At 40.4% G+C, this 12,760-nt stretch overlaps 1 protein-coding gene across 1 annotated transcript; it reads right to left on the bottom strand.

Moving 5' to 3' along the window:
- Positions 1 to 5,548: 5,548 nt before the first annotated feature.
- loxl5a (lysyl oxidase-like 5a) lies at positions 5,549 to 11,042 on the bottom strand. The gene is made up of 7 exons (XM_056378817.1): positions 9,977 to 11,042; positions 8,380 to 8,488; positions 7,563 to 7,700; positions 6,762 to 6,918; positions 6,510 to 6,605; positions 6,287 to 6,402; positions 5,549 to 6,188 (listed from the first exon to the last, which is right to left on the bottom strand). Exons 1-7 carry the CDS (start codon positions 10,950 to 10,952, stop codon positions 6,182 to 6,184), a joined length of 1,599 nt encoding a protein of 532 aa, XP_056234792.1. The 5' UTR covers positions 10,953 to 11,042; the 3' UTR covers positions 5,549 to 6,181.
- Between the last annotated feature and the right edge of the window lie 1,718 nt (positions 11,043 to 12,760).

The raw sequence follows: 12,760 nt of genomic DNA, 5'->3' as shown, positions 1-12,760 counted from the left end.
GATAAATTAAAAAAAGTGTGTAAAGTATAAAAATAAAAGATAAATAAATATAAATTTACTTGAGTTATTCCATGTTATGCTATTTCATATTTGTACATCACTGCATTTGGGAAGCAAATATTTACACTTTTTATTCCACTATATTTATCTAACAGCTTCAGTTTCTTTAGTTCTTTTGCCAGTTGAAATTATTAATACAAAATATAATCAATGAAGGAACTATGATGGATTCTAATAGATTAAGATACCCAGCAGTACATAAAGTATTTGAAATGAACCCCACTTTTATCAGCAGCAACATTAAAATAATGCTTACATGTACACAAATCAGATCTATTTTATATGAAACCTGAGCAAACGTCAGGAGACTATACACACGCACTAACATGTGGTTATATCTGCATCTCTTTTTTACTGCTTGGCAGCAGCCCAGGATGTCATATGCAGGTGTAAAGTGGAGAGGGCAGAGAGTACATCTTGTCTCTCAAATTCATGAGATCCATTAACGTCACTGACATTTCTTGTTAAAACATAGAAAACAATATGTTCCTATAGGTTTGGATGGAAACAGATAAATGGAGGCTATTTACGGAGCACAACATGAGTCTGATGTCTGAGGGTTCATCAGTGGGTGTTGAGTTTTTGTGCACAGTCTGTTATTATTTACTGCCTGGGTTTGATTATTAAATAGACAATATATTGATAATCACAGCTGGCAAAAAAGTAAATTGTTACTTGCACATCTGTTAATGAATATAATGAATAGAGTATATGTGCAGTATATACAGCCTGTTTAGACTTACAATTAACAGTAAAAGAATATTACATATTAGGCTATGTATGTACAGTTAATTAATTTTGTATTAAATGTTCATTGCACCACACATTAATTATAAACTAGGTACTGTCATTTGGAGAATACAGAAAGATATTGATTTTTCTTTTAATTATTAAAAATCCTCCACCAGTTGTAAAGAAAACATCTTTGGCAATGTCTTCAAGGGATTTAAAACCAGGCTGTTTCTGTGAAACACTATCAGAATACCAAGCTGTGTATCCTCTGATGAATGAAACAAGCTGTGAAGGAATGGCTGGCTCTGAGTAACCGTGCCTCGTATTGCTTGTATCAAGATCTATTGTTCATAATATAGTAAACCGTGAGTACGACCATCATCCTCTCAAGGAATTTCTCCAACAGCTAAGCGTTAGATGTCTGTCCAATCTTAAAAATGACTGTACATGTACATTCCTCTTATTTTCACAGTAGAACAACATCTTGTGTTACAGTAGACACCGAGAGTCTCACGTCTGCTCCTGCATTTCTGAATGCATGTGTGCGTGTGTTTTTATACGTATGTGTCTGGAGCCATAAAGCATCCTTCTCTTGGAAGCCTGACAGATGAACAGATGTCTGGTACGAGCGGCGACCCCTTAACATTGTCCGACACTCATGTGTAAAAAAAAACATAAAACAATACGGGCATTTAGAACCAAAATTCAGAACAAAAATAACTGGAGGGATTTCAGCTGAATAACCTGTCCGCCCCCACCACCCTTCTCCTCCCCTGTTTGCAGTTTCATCCGGACCTCCTCCCTGCCCATTCCCACTTCCCAGCCCAAAAATAATACAATAACAGGATTAATAACAGCATGCATTCACTAAGACCGCCTGTTTAGTCCTTTAATATTTACACAGCAGCTCCAGGAGGGAAAGCACAGGGGTCATTAGGCAAAGATTCTTCTTCCTTCTTCTATTACCAGGAGGAGAGAAAAATATTCAGTCATTTCCACTGTGCTCGCACAAATAGCTTCTTCTCTTTGCTATAAACAAACAGTTCTCTGTAAAGTAAACACAGACCATATATCCAGACGGAGAAACAGAACATTAGCACCGAGGTGGCGTCAAATCATTTCACTAATGACACAAGCTCATATTCCAGACTTTACACACACAGCAGGGAGCGTTAAAAATCAACACTTCAGTGTGTCATTACTAATATATGTGCAGATTTGTACACATCAGAGTTAATTTAACACTTTTATAAGTCCTGAACAGCTGTTACAGAGCTGAATCAGCTCTGTGGGGCGAAAACAGCGTTCCAATCTGTTCTTGTCAACCCAAAATAAAACTCTGATGAAAACTCAGCACTGGAAAATCACTCTCTCATTGTTTGGTTGATTAACACCACAATGTCACATCATTGGCTGATTAGTCATAGTTGACAAATGTTGATTGTCTTGTTCTTTACCCACTCGTGGAGCTGATGAGTTCAAATCAATCTAAAAGTGTTAAATTAACTCTGATGGATGCTGACTCATACGAACACTTGCACAATGTTGATTACACTGTAAGAAATGGATTCACTTTTCCAACCCCAGAGACTCTGGAGTTTCATTCAGCACCGAAGCTCTAAAAACCCACCGGACTCCTCGTGCCAATCACCAAACAGCAGATAGAATAAGTTCGTGACTAGTCAGAGAACATACTAGAAGATGAAGCAGAGACAGATATTTTCCTCATGAGTTGGTGGAGAGCAAAACAGAGCTAAAAATGAGAGAGTGAATACTGGACTTATGTTCATCAAGTGGCCAGAAACATGACTCAGAATAAATACTAATGTTGCTTCGTGTCTGCTGGATTTGTTCATTGGAAATGATTTGCTAGCGCATTCATCATAACAACTCTGTAAGGTGATAATAAAGTGTTGTGCTTATGGCTTGAAGCGCTGGCCCTGAGTATCCAAAAACATCGATGACCGCAGCTTTAATAAAGTGTGATATCGCTGAAGTGAAGCAAGTTCAGAATCGTAGGACTATTGTATAACAAAATGCTGAAGAAAAGAAAAATGTTAAATCTACCTTTGATTCTACCCTAGGGCACAAGCAAAAGGGAAGCATCAGGAGTGTGAAGGCTAAAGCAGTCACTATTGATGGTTTGTGCAGGGAACAAACTCCACCATCATGTGTCACTGCAGTCTAGCCTGTTGGCTCTGACACTTGTTGACTGGGAGTCTCAGACAGTCAGGCCTTTTGGGCACAGCTAAGCCTCACACACAGTCAGCCCGTGATAAGGACGGTGTAGCCCTGGTGCTGCTGATGTCAGCAGTTTGCAGTCGGGTTTTGCTGGCCGTCTGCGGATCTGTGGAATTTCTCTCCTCCCCGTCATCTCCACAAGATGCGGGCAGGGGCGACCGACAGCTCTGCCCATCCTGCACGCCCTGCAGGCTTAGCACGTCGGCCTGCCCTGAGCAAACAGCACCTGGAGCGGCAGAGGAGGCTCTGTCCTGACCCTCTGTCACACTCAAATTCACATCAGGGGGCTCACCTCGAGGGCTCTCTGACCAAAGATGGTGTGGGCTCGACAGGGAGGCCATGTTTGGATAGGGATGAGTGAAATCTGGGGATTTGTAAAAATGGGTTCAAGCCCAGTGTGATGTGGATATACAACATGTGGTGCACTGAGATTTTAATTTACTTTCTGATACTTTTTCATCTTTTGCATCCATGTGCCTTCATCAGTGTAGTGATAGAGAGAAACTACATTAGGCTACTTCTACTCCGCTGCTTTTCAGGAGATTGTATATTGTACTTTTTATTCTACTTTTACATTTATCTGACAGATAAAGTCCCTGAATACTTTTCAGATTAAGATTTTCCCTAAAACCTACGTAATAGGCTTATAAAATACCACACATTGTTAAAATTTGAGCAAGTGGTTCCCAACCCTTTTGGCTTGTGGCCCCTTGCAAAAAAAAAAGTGTTAAAGCTCCTCGTCATGTTTCAGATGCCTGTGAGTTGTCAGTAGTTCAACCAAAGACACATTTCTCCCCTTAACCTCTTATATCGTTTTATTTAAATAATTGTTCAAGGCCTAAATAAATTAAATGATCCAGTATTTCACAAAGAAGCAAAGATCAGAGAAAAGTCTGAAAAATTATTACAAATTTATGTCAGACCTTTGTTTTTTCCTCTTTTTCCTGCCCCATAAATCATCTCTCAATCCCCCAGACACATCCTGTGAGTGTTTGGAGGAGTCTAATCAATCGGTCAGGAGCCACTGGACTAAGTTCACTAACTGTAGTTAAAATCAGCAAACAGCTACAACAGCAAAACGCTTCTAACGCAGCATCAATAATCAAGTAATATTATATATGATGACATTTCAGTCACATGTACAATATTTCTGCAGAACGAATACTACATGTTGCTGATAATCCCTCTGTACTTTTACCTCCTTAACATTGTAAATGTAAGACTTTTACTTGCAATGCAGTATTTTTACATTGTTGTTACTTTATTTAAGTAAAGGATCTGAATACTTCTTCCACCACTGTACTGACTGACTGTGCATCCCATGCTCCTTTCAGAATTCTCTAAAACTGTCTCCTGGTTTTCTGGATGCCTTCGTAAAAAATACTTAGAAAAAACAACAACAGATGGTCAACACCAACTCCTACGGCAAACTTGGTTAAAAAAAGAGACGGAGAGACTAGCATTACCACGATGAGAGTGGAGACGTTGGTGGTCATGGTCATGGGGGTCATGTCTGTGTCTTCGTGGTTATAGCTGTGTGAACAGCAGTGTACAGAGCACAGATGCTGTAGAGCAGCAGAGAGAACAGACTCCATGACCTCCGCGCCCACCTGCCTTCATATTCATCTCATAAACATCCTCAAACTGATTCCCTTTCGCGTCAAGGCTTTTTCGTGAAAGTTGCTGAAATCTCCCACTTTCTGAAAACCACCAGTGGGTTTTTTGTTGAGGCACAAATCTCCCCAGTTGTTATGTTTCATTTAGACAACCATGACAGCCTTTTGAAGCTTTGCTAAGTGGAACGCATTAGAGGAGTTCCTCCGTTTGTTCACACAGAATGATTGGAGTTGACATCTTACGAGGGGAAGGCGAAACGAGGAGCTGTCCAAACAGTCAAAAACAGTAACACCTCTTACTTCACTTACTCTTGTGGTATGTATTTAACAGTGGAAGACTATGAGGCAATGTATTTGTGCTGGACAGTAAACAGTAGTGTTGTAAAAGAGCAAAACGAATGAATTGTGTTAAAAAAAAATTTGACGATTATTTATACATTTCCACGTACCGCTCACACAGTGCCCCTAATGATTTTGGTGACAAAGTGTAAATAGAGTGAAGCATTCCCAGACACCTCATATGGAGTCACTGCCGGGTGAATAAATGTTTTCCTGATCACTCATCTGCTGTAACACAACATGACAAACACAGAGCAGCGACAGCAGGCCCGTGGTGTGAGGCCGTACGTCTTCCGCTGCTATTTCCGAGCGACATAAACATGCAGAGTGGAATCATTCCCACATATTTCTCCAAGGCGTGTTATTCCAAAAGCATTTAAGACATTTAGCACTCCAGACTCTAACTCAAGTTGTTTTTAATAGACATAAGCTGTGGAATGACTTCATGTTTTTGAGTGTTTGCTCAAATTATCCCATTGCTAGTGATTATTTAAACCTATGTTTTGATCACCGGGTTGTCAAGGGGGGAAAAAAAGTAAGCCATCAGTCTTCATTGGTACTTTGGTTTCTAGAAATAAAAAACAAACTTTATTATAAAATACGATAAAAACGCTGAAAACCTTTCAAGCATTCAAAACCATTTCACTAGACAAACTTCACATTGTCATTGACACTGTGCTGGGGAAATCTGCACAGAATTATTGCTGTAAATACACACATTAGTAGTAGAGTATTTGCTCTTTCTATATTGTAATAGCACTTATACATATTTGGTCATTAAACATCAGAAATTTTATCTAATATGACAAAATGTTATATTTCAGGGGAGAAGAGCACCACCGTTTCCTTCAATATAAGCACCATTCCAGTCTGTAAAGTATGAATGAAACAATTTCTTTTGAGTTTTAATTTCTTTTCTTTTTTTCACGTTTGTAAATTATGGTAACACGCTTTCGTCAAGGTCCTGAAATTTTGCATTGCTTAAAAAAAACCCAGTGAAAATGAATTACAACAAAGATAACATCTACCCAGCATGGCTGTAGCTACAATATATTATATGTTATAAATACAAACAAACAAATTTAGGTAATAGTAAACATTTAAGCTGCACAACAGAGTAGCAACTGTACACTGAGAGCAACAAGAAAGTATTAATATATATTTCTGTGGGGAAATATTTGTCTTCAGTCACGTCAGCTTCTGTCAAAACAAAGAATAGACATCAGTGAGGCGAGCTTGTGTTTGTGTTTCTCATCTCTGTGATGAAAGGGTGAGAACAGTGTACGTCTTTCACTCACGCAGTAATCCTGCAGTTCCGTGCCTGGACGTAGATTCCTGTGTACCTGATGTCGCAGAGAACCTCGTTGTTGGAAAAATCAGACTCCTGGACCAGCTGAGATGGGTTCACTGTCACCTGAAAAAACAGCAGAAATAGCCACGAAATGTAAATATTTCATTTAATTCCAGATAGATTTCTTTTCTTTATCATGTCCTATTCATCAAGCAGCTCCACACACCCACCTTGAGTATGTAGTTTCCAGGTGGTACATCAGTGATGTCAATCCACTGGCAGTCAATGTTTGCGTGATATGTATCGTAGCAACCAGGACCGAGCCCCTGAGAAAGATGCAAACTTACATTATCATTATACAGTATGTGTGTCTTAATGTGTCAGTGGTATACAAATGCACGAATGAATCATTGAATTAATAAAGAACAATGAATGGATGGATCAATGGAAAAATAAATAAATCATAGACGGTGCAGACCAACCTGTGTGTGAGCAGTGCAGGCAAAGCGCCGTCTTATTCCCGGGTCACATGAGGTGTCCTCCAGACAGAAACTGGCCTTGTGTCCCTCAGCCACCTTCTGTCCAGTGGAGACGTCCAGCAGGTCGTAGTTACTAAAGGCCTCCATACTGTGGTAATGCCTGGGGAGAGACAGAGATCCAAACAACAGCTGCACTGCAGCTTTATTCTGGAAACTGTCATTCTCTTGTTGTCCTGGTCTGCTCACGGTTTAATGATGAAAATTATTAATGTGGCATGATATTGAACCTCTTGTGAGTCATTTTCTATTCTGGATAAAGTTGTACAGTCATTTATTTTCTCACATTTAAAATATTGTTTGATCGGCTCTTAAAAAAGAAATGAACAACCTTTAACTGTCATAAAACAGAGCAACCTGACTGGCTCTTAGATATCAAACACAGCACAAGTTCTTCAGAAATATAGCTCAGAAATGTTTCGTCTTCAAGAAATCTACCCTTCTTTTCATTCATTCATTTTGAGTGCATGAAGGGTGGTTGTATTTATTTCACCAAACAGGTGCTGCAGATCGACTGTTTTGTTGTCGTATTCACATCTGTGAGGACACAGGGGCGACTACATCACAGCAGCTAATGGAGATCCTAAAACAAGTAAAGGTAACACTGGAATATTTTAAACTATAATTTCCTATCATCAACTGACTTTTAAGCCTTTTTAAAACTTTTGATTCAGTAAAATCGTGTCTACACCAGAGTGCAGGGATGGGGTAGTGTATTTACATAAATGTACAGTTTTCCTAACTCACTGGTGACAGCTGTGCCATTCCCACTCATGCCTGGGCTTCACCGGGAGGAAGTCCGCTGTTCCTTGGTTCTTCACTCGCTGTGGGAACCGCAGCAGGACTCTGTAGTCAAGGTCGCTCACACTCGGATGATACGCAGACCTGAAGGAAAAGGAAACAGGAAATGAATGAGCCAAGATTTTTCACTCTGAGCTGAAATGACACTGTGAAAACCTGAACCACTGAGTGCGCAGCCGGGGTCGCCTTTTAGTTTGTGGCATCTTTACCTCACATAGTCTGCAGAGTATATACTTCACTGCACACTGAACTCCTTCTCGTCCTTCACTGGCCATTAGACAAATGATGATCCACTGTCAAAGTGACAGAGGTGGTTTCTGGTCTTGCCTAACAAGCTTCTGCATTCACCTCAGGAATGCTTTGCCTTTCATTTCAGTGCTTATTTTACTTGGCAAAGTGGCTGCTCAGATCAGAGGAGAGAATCTCGGGCGGTTGCCAGGTTTGTGTCCAGCCACTCTGTCACTCAGCTGCAGCTTCCAAACGGGACGGAGGCCAACACACATCCTAATGTGGCAACCTCAAAGGAATTCTAAATGGTTATCTTGTTTTTTATTCATACATGTGAACCCCGTTGATTTCTGTGTCTAAAAACACGATTCATTACACAGCAGAGAGACGATGCGTTTCAAAATGTCAGCCATACCACAGGGACACAGTGCGATACAACAATCATTACATATTACACACAGAAATCTTGATTAAATAACAGATTATGGGATTAAGTGCTTTTTACTTGAATGACTGATCAAATAAAGGAGAGCACCTGGACAGACAGTTCTCCTCAGCAGCACAGCGAAGTGCATACATCTGCACTCTCTGGATGTAAGAGGCAGCTTGGATGTAATAAGGGTCAGGAACCAAGTCTGGGAGACCTGCAGGAAAAATCAATGCATATTGATAAATCACTGATATGTGAGGACTCAGCTACAAACACAGGGGGCGTTTACTTTTTAACATTTATTTAATGGTTTCTGCAGTAAACGGTTCAGAGGATGTTGTGGCTTTAAACATAATGAATTTCCCCTAGGGGATAAAAAAAGTATCTATCTATCTATCTATCTATCTATCTATCTATCTATCTATCTATCTATCTATCTATCTATCTATCTATCTATCTATCTATCTATCTATCTATATATCTAATGATTGGGAATAATCAACAGAGATGTATCTATCTGTGTACATGTATCTATTAAGTATAACATCTATCTCTATCTGCTAATGTGATACACAAATATAGGGAATAGATCACATTTTAACTATTAAAAATTACTGCATTGTTTACGTGATGTCAATGAGGACATCATGTTAAACATTGAATATCAAATACTTTAACCCATTGATTACAATCCACTACATTTAGTATGTTAAGGAAAAGCTGCACAGAGCTTTTTCTTTTAGAGGTGGAAACACAAAATCTGCTGCCAACCTGTCAAGACACATGACAAAATCAAAATTTAGATTTCACACGTTTATCATGCTGGAATTGATAGACAAATTTGATTTTCTTTTTAAAACTCAAAGCATGTATTATTATTAAAATTGAAGTTGTTTTGAATCTAGTGGTACCAAGCTTTTGATGTAACTCGTAGTTTTTGAGAGACAGCTATTTCTGTATCATACTATATTTAGTTGTGAGTCACATAAACACACTATTAATGTTGAAAATCCCATAGGAATACAGTGTCACTGAAATCTGCACAACATAAATCCTGGATACCTAAAAAGCAACAGATCTTTTTTTTTAGATCGAAAAAAACAATTTGTGACTAAGGATTACAAAAAGGATGTTAAGGAAAACTTTGGCTGTTGGCTCATTTGAAAAATGTCAGTGGGATTGTGCTTAGCTCAGCTGGTACTGTAAGGGCTAAAGGAAATTGTACTAAAATTCATCTGTGGAGATATCCATACATTGCATAAACAGCAATCTACCTACTTGAGCAGAATATTGAATAGGAAAGTCTGGAAACTTTACACTGTCATAACTTAGAGATGTAGTTTCTCCATCTTTGCTGGATAAGTACTAATGACTCGCTCCCAGCCAACCATTAATATTAACTTTGCTCAGAGGCTCTCATACCGGAGTCATTACTTTTGTCATAAGGGGGTATTAACTCTGACTCTCATTAAAAATACATTAAAACGCCCATAAATTGGGTGAATTTAAATTTTGAATGTGGAGATGAGCATGAGGCATCTGTGCCTCATAGCTCCAATCACTGCTTCTCAAGAATGAGTTGCATTTGATGATTATTCTGATTTTACATGGTTTTAGGGCGTTTTTATTATGTTCATACTCTGGGTACCGTGCTAACTACTTTTATACACTTTGGTTTCTCTGTCTTATCTGCCTGCTTCACCATTGTGGAAGAATCTGGTGCCATAGCCGGTTCCTGGTGGAGGGCGCGCAGTGATCCTGTTTCTGCGGTCTGGTGGGTAAACATTATAGAAAACCGAGTTCCTGTGATGAATGCTGTGTGGATCTCGTGGGTCGCTCATGTCTGCAGTCCGTGTTGTATCCGGCCTTGGACGAGGAAAGTGTATTTCTACAGCATTACTGGACAGCGCTGTGGGAGAAACATTTAACTCAGGTGTGACTCTGGTCAGTGACTGCGCTCTGTGCGCACTGCGAGCGTTTTGCTGCGGGATGCGTTGTAAGTTCTCACTATCCTCGGCCATGGTGACCTGTCCAGACGTAGCAGGTGACCCGGCAGTTGAATCCGAGTTCTCAGATCTTATCTGGCCGCCTCGGCTGTGCGTAAAGTCCGGTGATCTTGCCGGCGGGACAGGGGCCTGTTGTGCACCGGCATCATCTCCGGTTGCACTCCGGCCTCCGCGTGGGATTCCGCTGCCGGAGAACTCCTGGGTGGCGCTATTATTTGACGGAGTGTGGTGTGAACGGTATCTCAAAGCCACGGGAAAGGTCACGCGCGGCGGCGACTGAGTTGGTGTCCCTGGTCGTCCCGAGGCGAGTAAATACGGACCCTCATCAGCACCGAGAACTGATGCATCCATTTGACTGAGGTCGTTTTGGTGAGGGTGAACCCGGGCTGCGTCCTCGAGGTTTGACCTGGTTCTCGTGGATCTACTGGGTGTAACGGAAGGGTTAACTCGGTTAAAATTGTTAGTTGTTAGTAAAAGCTGGGTGCGTCTTCTAGTTTGTGCGGGGGAGCGATATTGAGTCCCCGTGCTCAGTAAACTGTACAGCTGACCGTTATTCTCCCACTGAATCCGGTGTTTCCAAGGTCCGACACTCGCGCGTAAATGTTGTTGACCGGTACCCAAACACACCAGAACATCAAGTAGAAAAAGCAAAAGAAAGGCAAACTTCTCCATGGCTCCGTGTGGTGGTGTCTCTATCTGAAGATTTACAGCACTGAGACATTAACGACGAACATTTGAGTTTGACATGTGTGATGAGGAGGTGTTTTCTGATGAGGAGGTGTTTAGTGTCTGTAATATGAGTTACTTATCCACCCATCCACCGCAAGGAGCGGCGCTCACTCTCTCCTGTCACCTTTGAACCATTTCAGCACATTCTTTATTAACATTATGTCAAGGTGAGAAAAAGTGTAGTAGCTTAGTCACTGCCATGAGAAGTTCTGTCTGAGTTTCATGTTAAACTGTCATGAAGCACAGGCGCATTGAATTCAACCATCATAATTCCTGTGATAAGCCTATATGTATGTCCTAACTGATGAAATATGGCTATTCTACAAGAGGAAGGTGCCAGTGGGTGCACTTATGATTTTATATAAACTCAAAGAACATGACCACAATGGAAACACTTGAGTCCTGAGAAGGACAATAAATCTATTAATATCTGTAGGGAATTTAAGTTCCTTGTACTTGTCACACTGTGGATGCAGTATAGAGCTCAGTGGTACTGGTGGTCTTAAGTGCAGTAATGCCTGTACTGAAAAGTATTCAGCCTGTTGAATCCTCACACTGAGGCCAAGTCGCCCTCTTCACCACATGATGGCAGTGGATCCTCACAGACCGGCAGCTCTCTGCTGACATGCGACTCAAAACCACTTTTACTTGGGATCAAGATAAACCTTTTTCCTAGCTTGTATTCATGAATCAAAGTTTTTTCCAACTTTCAAAACTCTTGTCAACCAATGGAAACGTAAGTACGTTCTTCAATGTGTGTATTATATACAACACCCACTACAGATCTGTCTTATTGCCCCAAAGATGTCTACACTTCATATGAAAGCTTGTGCTGTGTGACACACTTCAAAGTCAGTTTATATTTATAGCCCTTAACCTCTGTAAAGTTGTAAAGAGCTTGACGTCCTACAGGCTACAGACCATATATATAAATCAATCTTCAACACACAGTATTTGTTTGTGTAACATAAATCTATACAGGTCTCACATCTTACTGTATATTCTATGATTAACTTTCCAGCACCTTTTTAGAGGATGGATGAATTCAAAATGCGGCCCACTTCAACAGTATAGTGCTTCGTGTCCGTCACACAGTTGGACAGAGCATCTGATCTGTCAGCACCCACTGTGGGTTATAAAACACTACTACAATGTTGCTATGAGACGGCTGGAGAAATTGGTTTGTTGGTGATCGCAATTTAGTACCACTGGTTCCACACACACCCTGACACTAAATTCAATGATAAGTGACACTCAATTTGTTGTTTCTGTTTTTTTCCACGAGTAGCATGTTTTGGTTGGAAACACTGTCATGTTTTGGTCCAATAAGCCTCATTTAATACTTATGATCCTGTTGAATAACAGGCCTGTAAACCACAACTGACATAACAGGTGCTTTTTTAAATCAGGATGTTAAATGTCGGCATCATCTTGGACAGAAAGACGTTCACGGGGCTGAGAAATACCAAAGACAAAGTCAAATGCTTTCCATGAAGTCTATTTTTTTTTTTTAAAAACACCTTATCATAGTCTCCTCAAATCTGCACACTTTCAAGAATTGTTCCAGGTTTGCAGGAATCCTGCATAACACACGTACAGTACCAGAACAAAGCACAGAAAACCACAGTCACCAGATGACAGTCACAAGTAGTTCAGGCTTTTGTGCTGCATCTATCTGTCTCTTTATACAATGATAAAGAGGTTGTCAACTGCCTTGACGTAGGTGAGAGTCCCCTCACCTTTCCCCTCTT

The sequence above is a fragment of the Seriola aureovittata genome, chromosome 6 (assembly GCF_021018895.1).
Source record: "Seriola aureovittata isolate HTS-2021-v1 ecotype China chromosome 6, ASM2101889v1, whole genome shotgun sequence".
NCBI lineage: Eukaryota > Metazoa > Chordata > Actinopteri > Carangiformes > Carangidae > Seriola > Seriola aureovittata.
The sequence above is the reverse complement of the archived record's forward strand: the minus strand, read 5'-3'. Positions and strand labels throughout refer to the sequence as shown.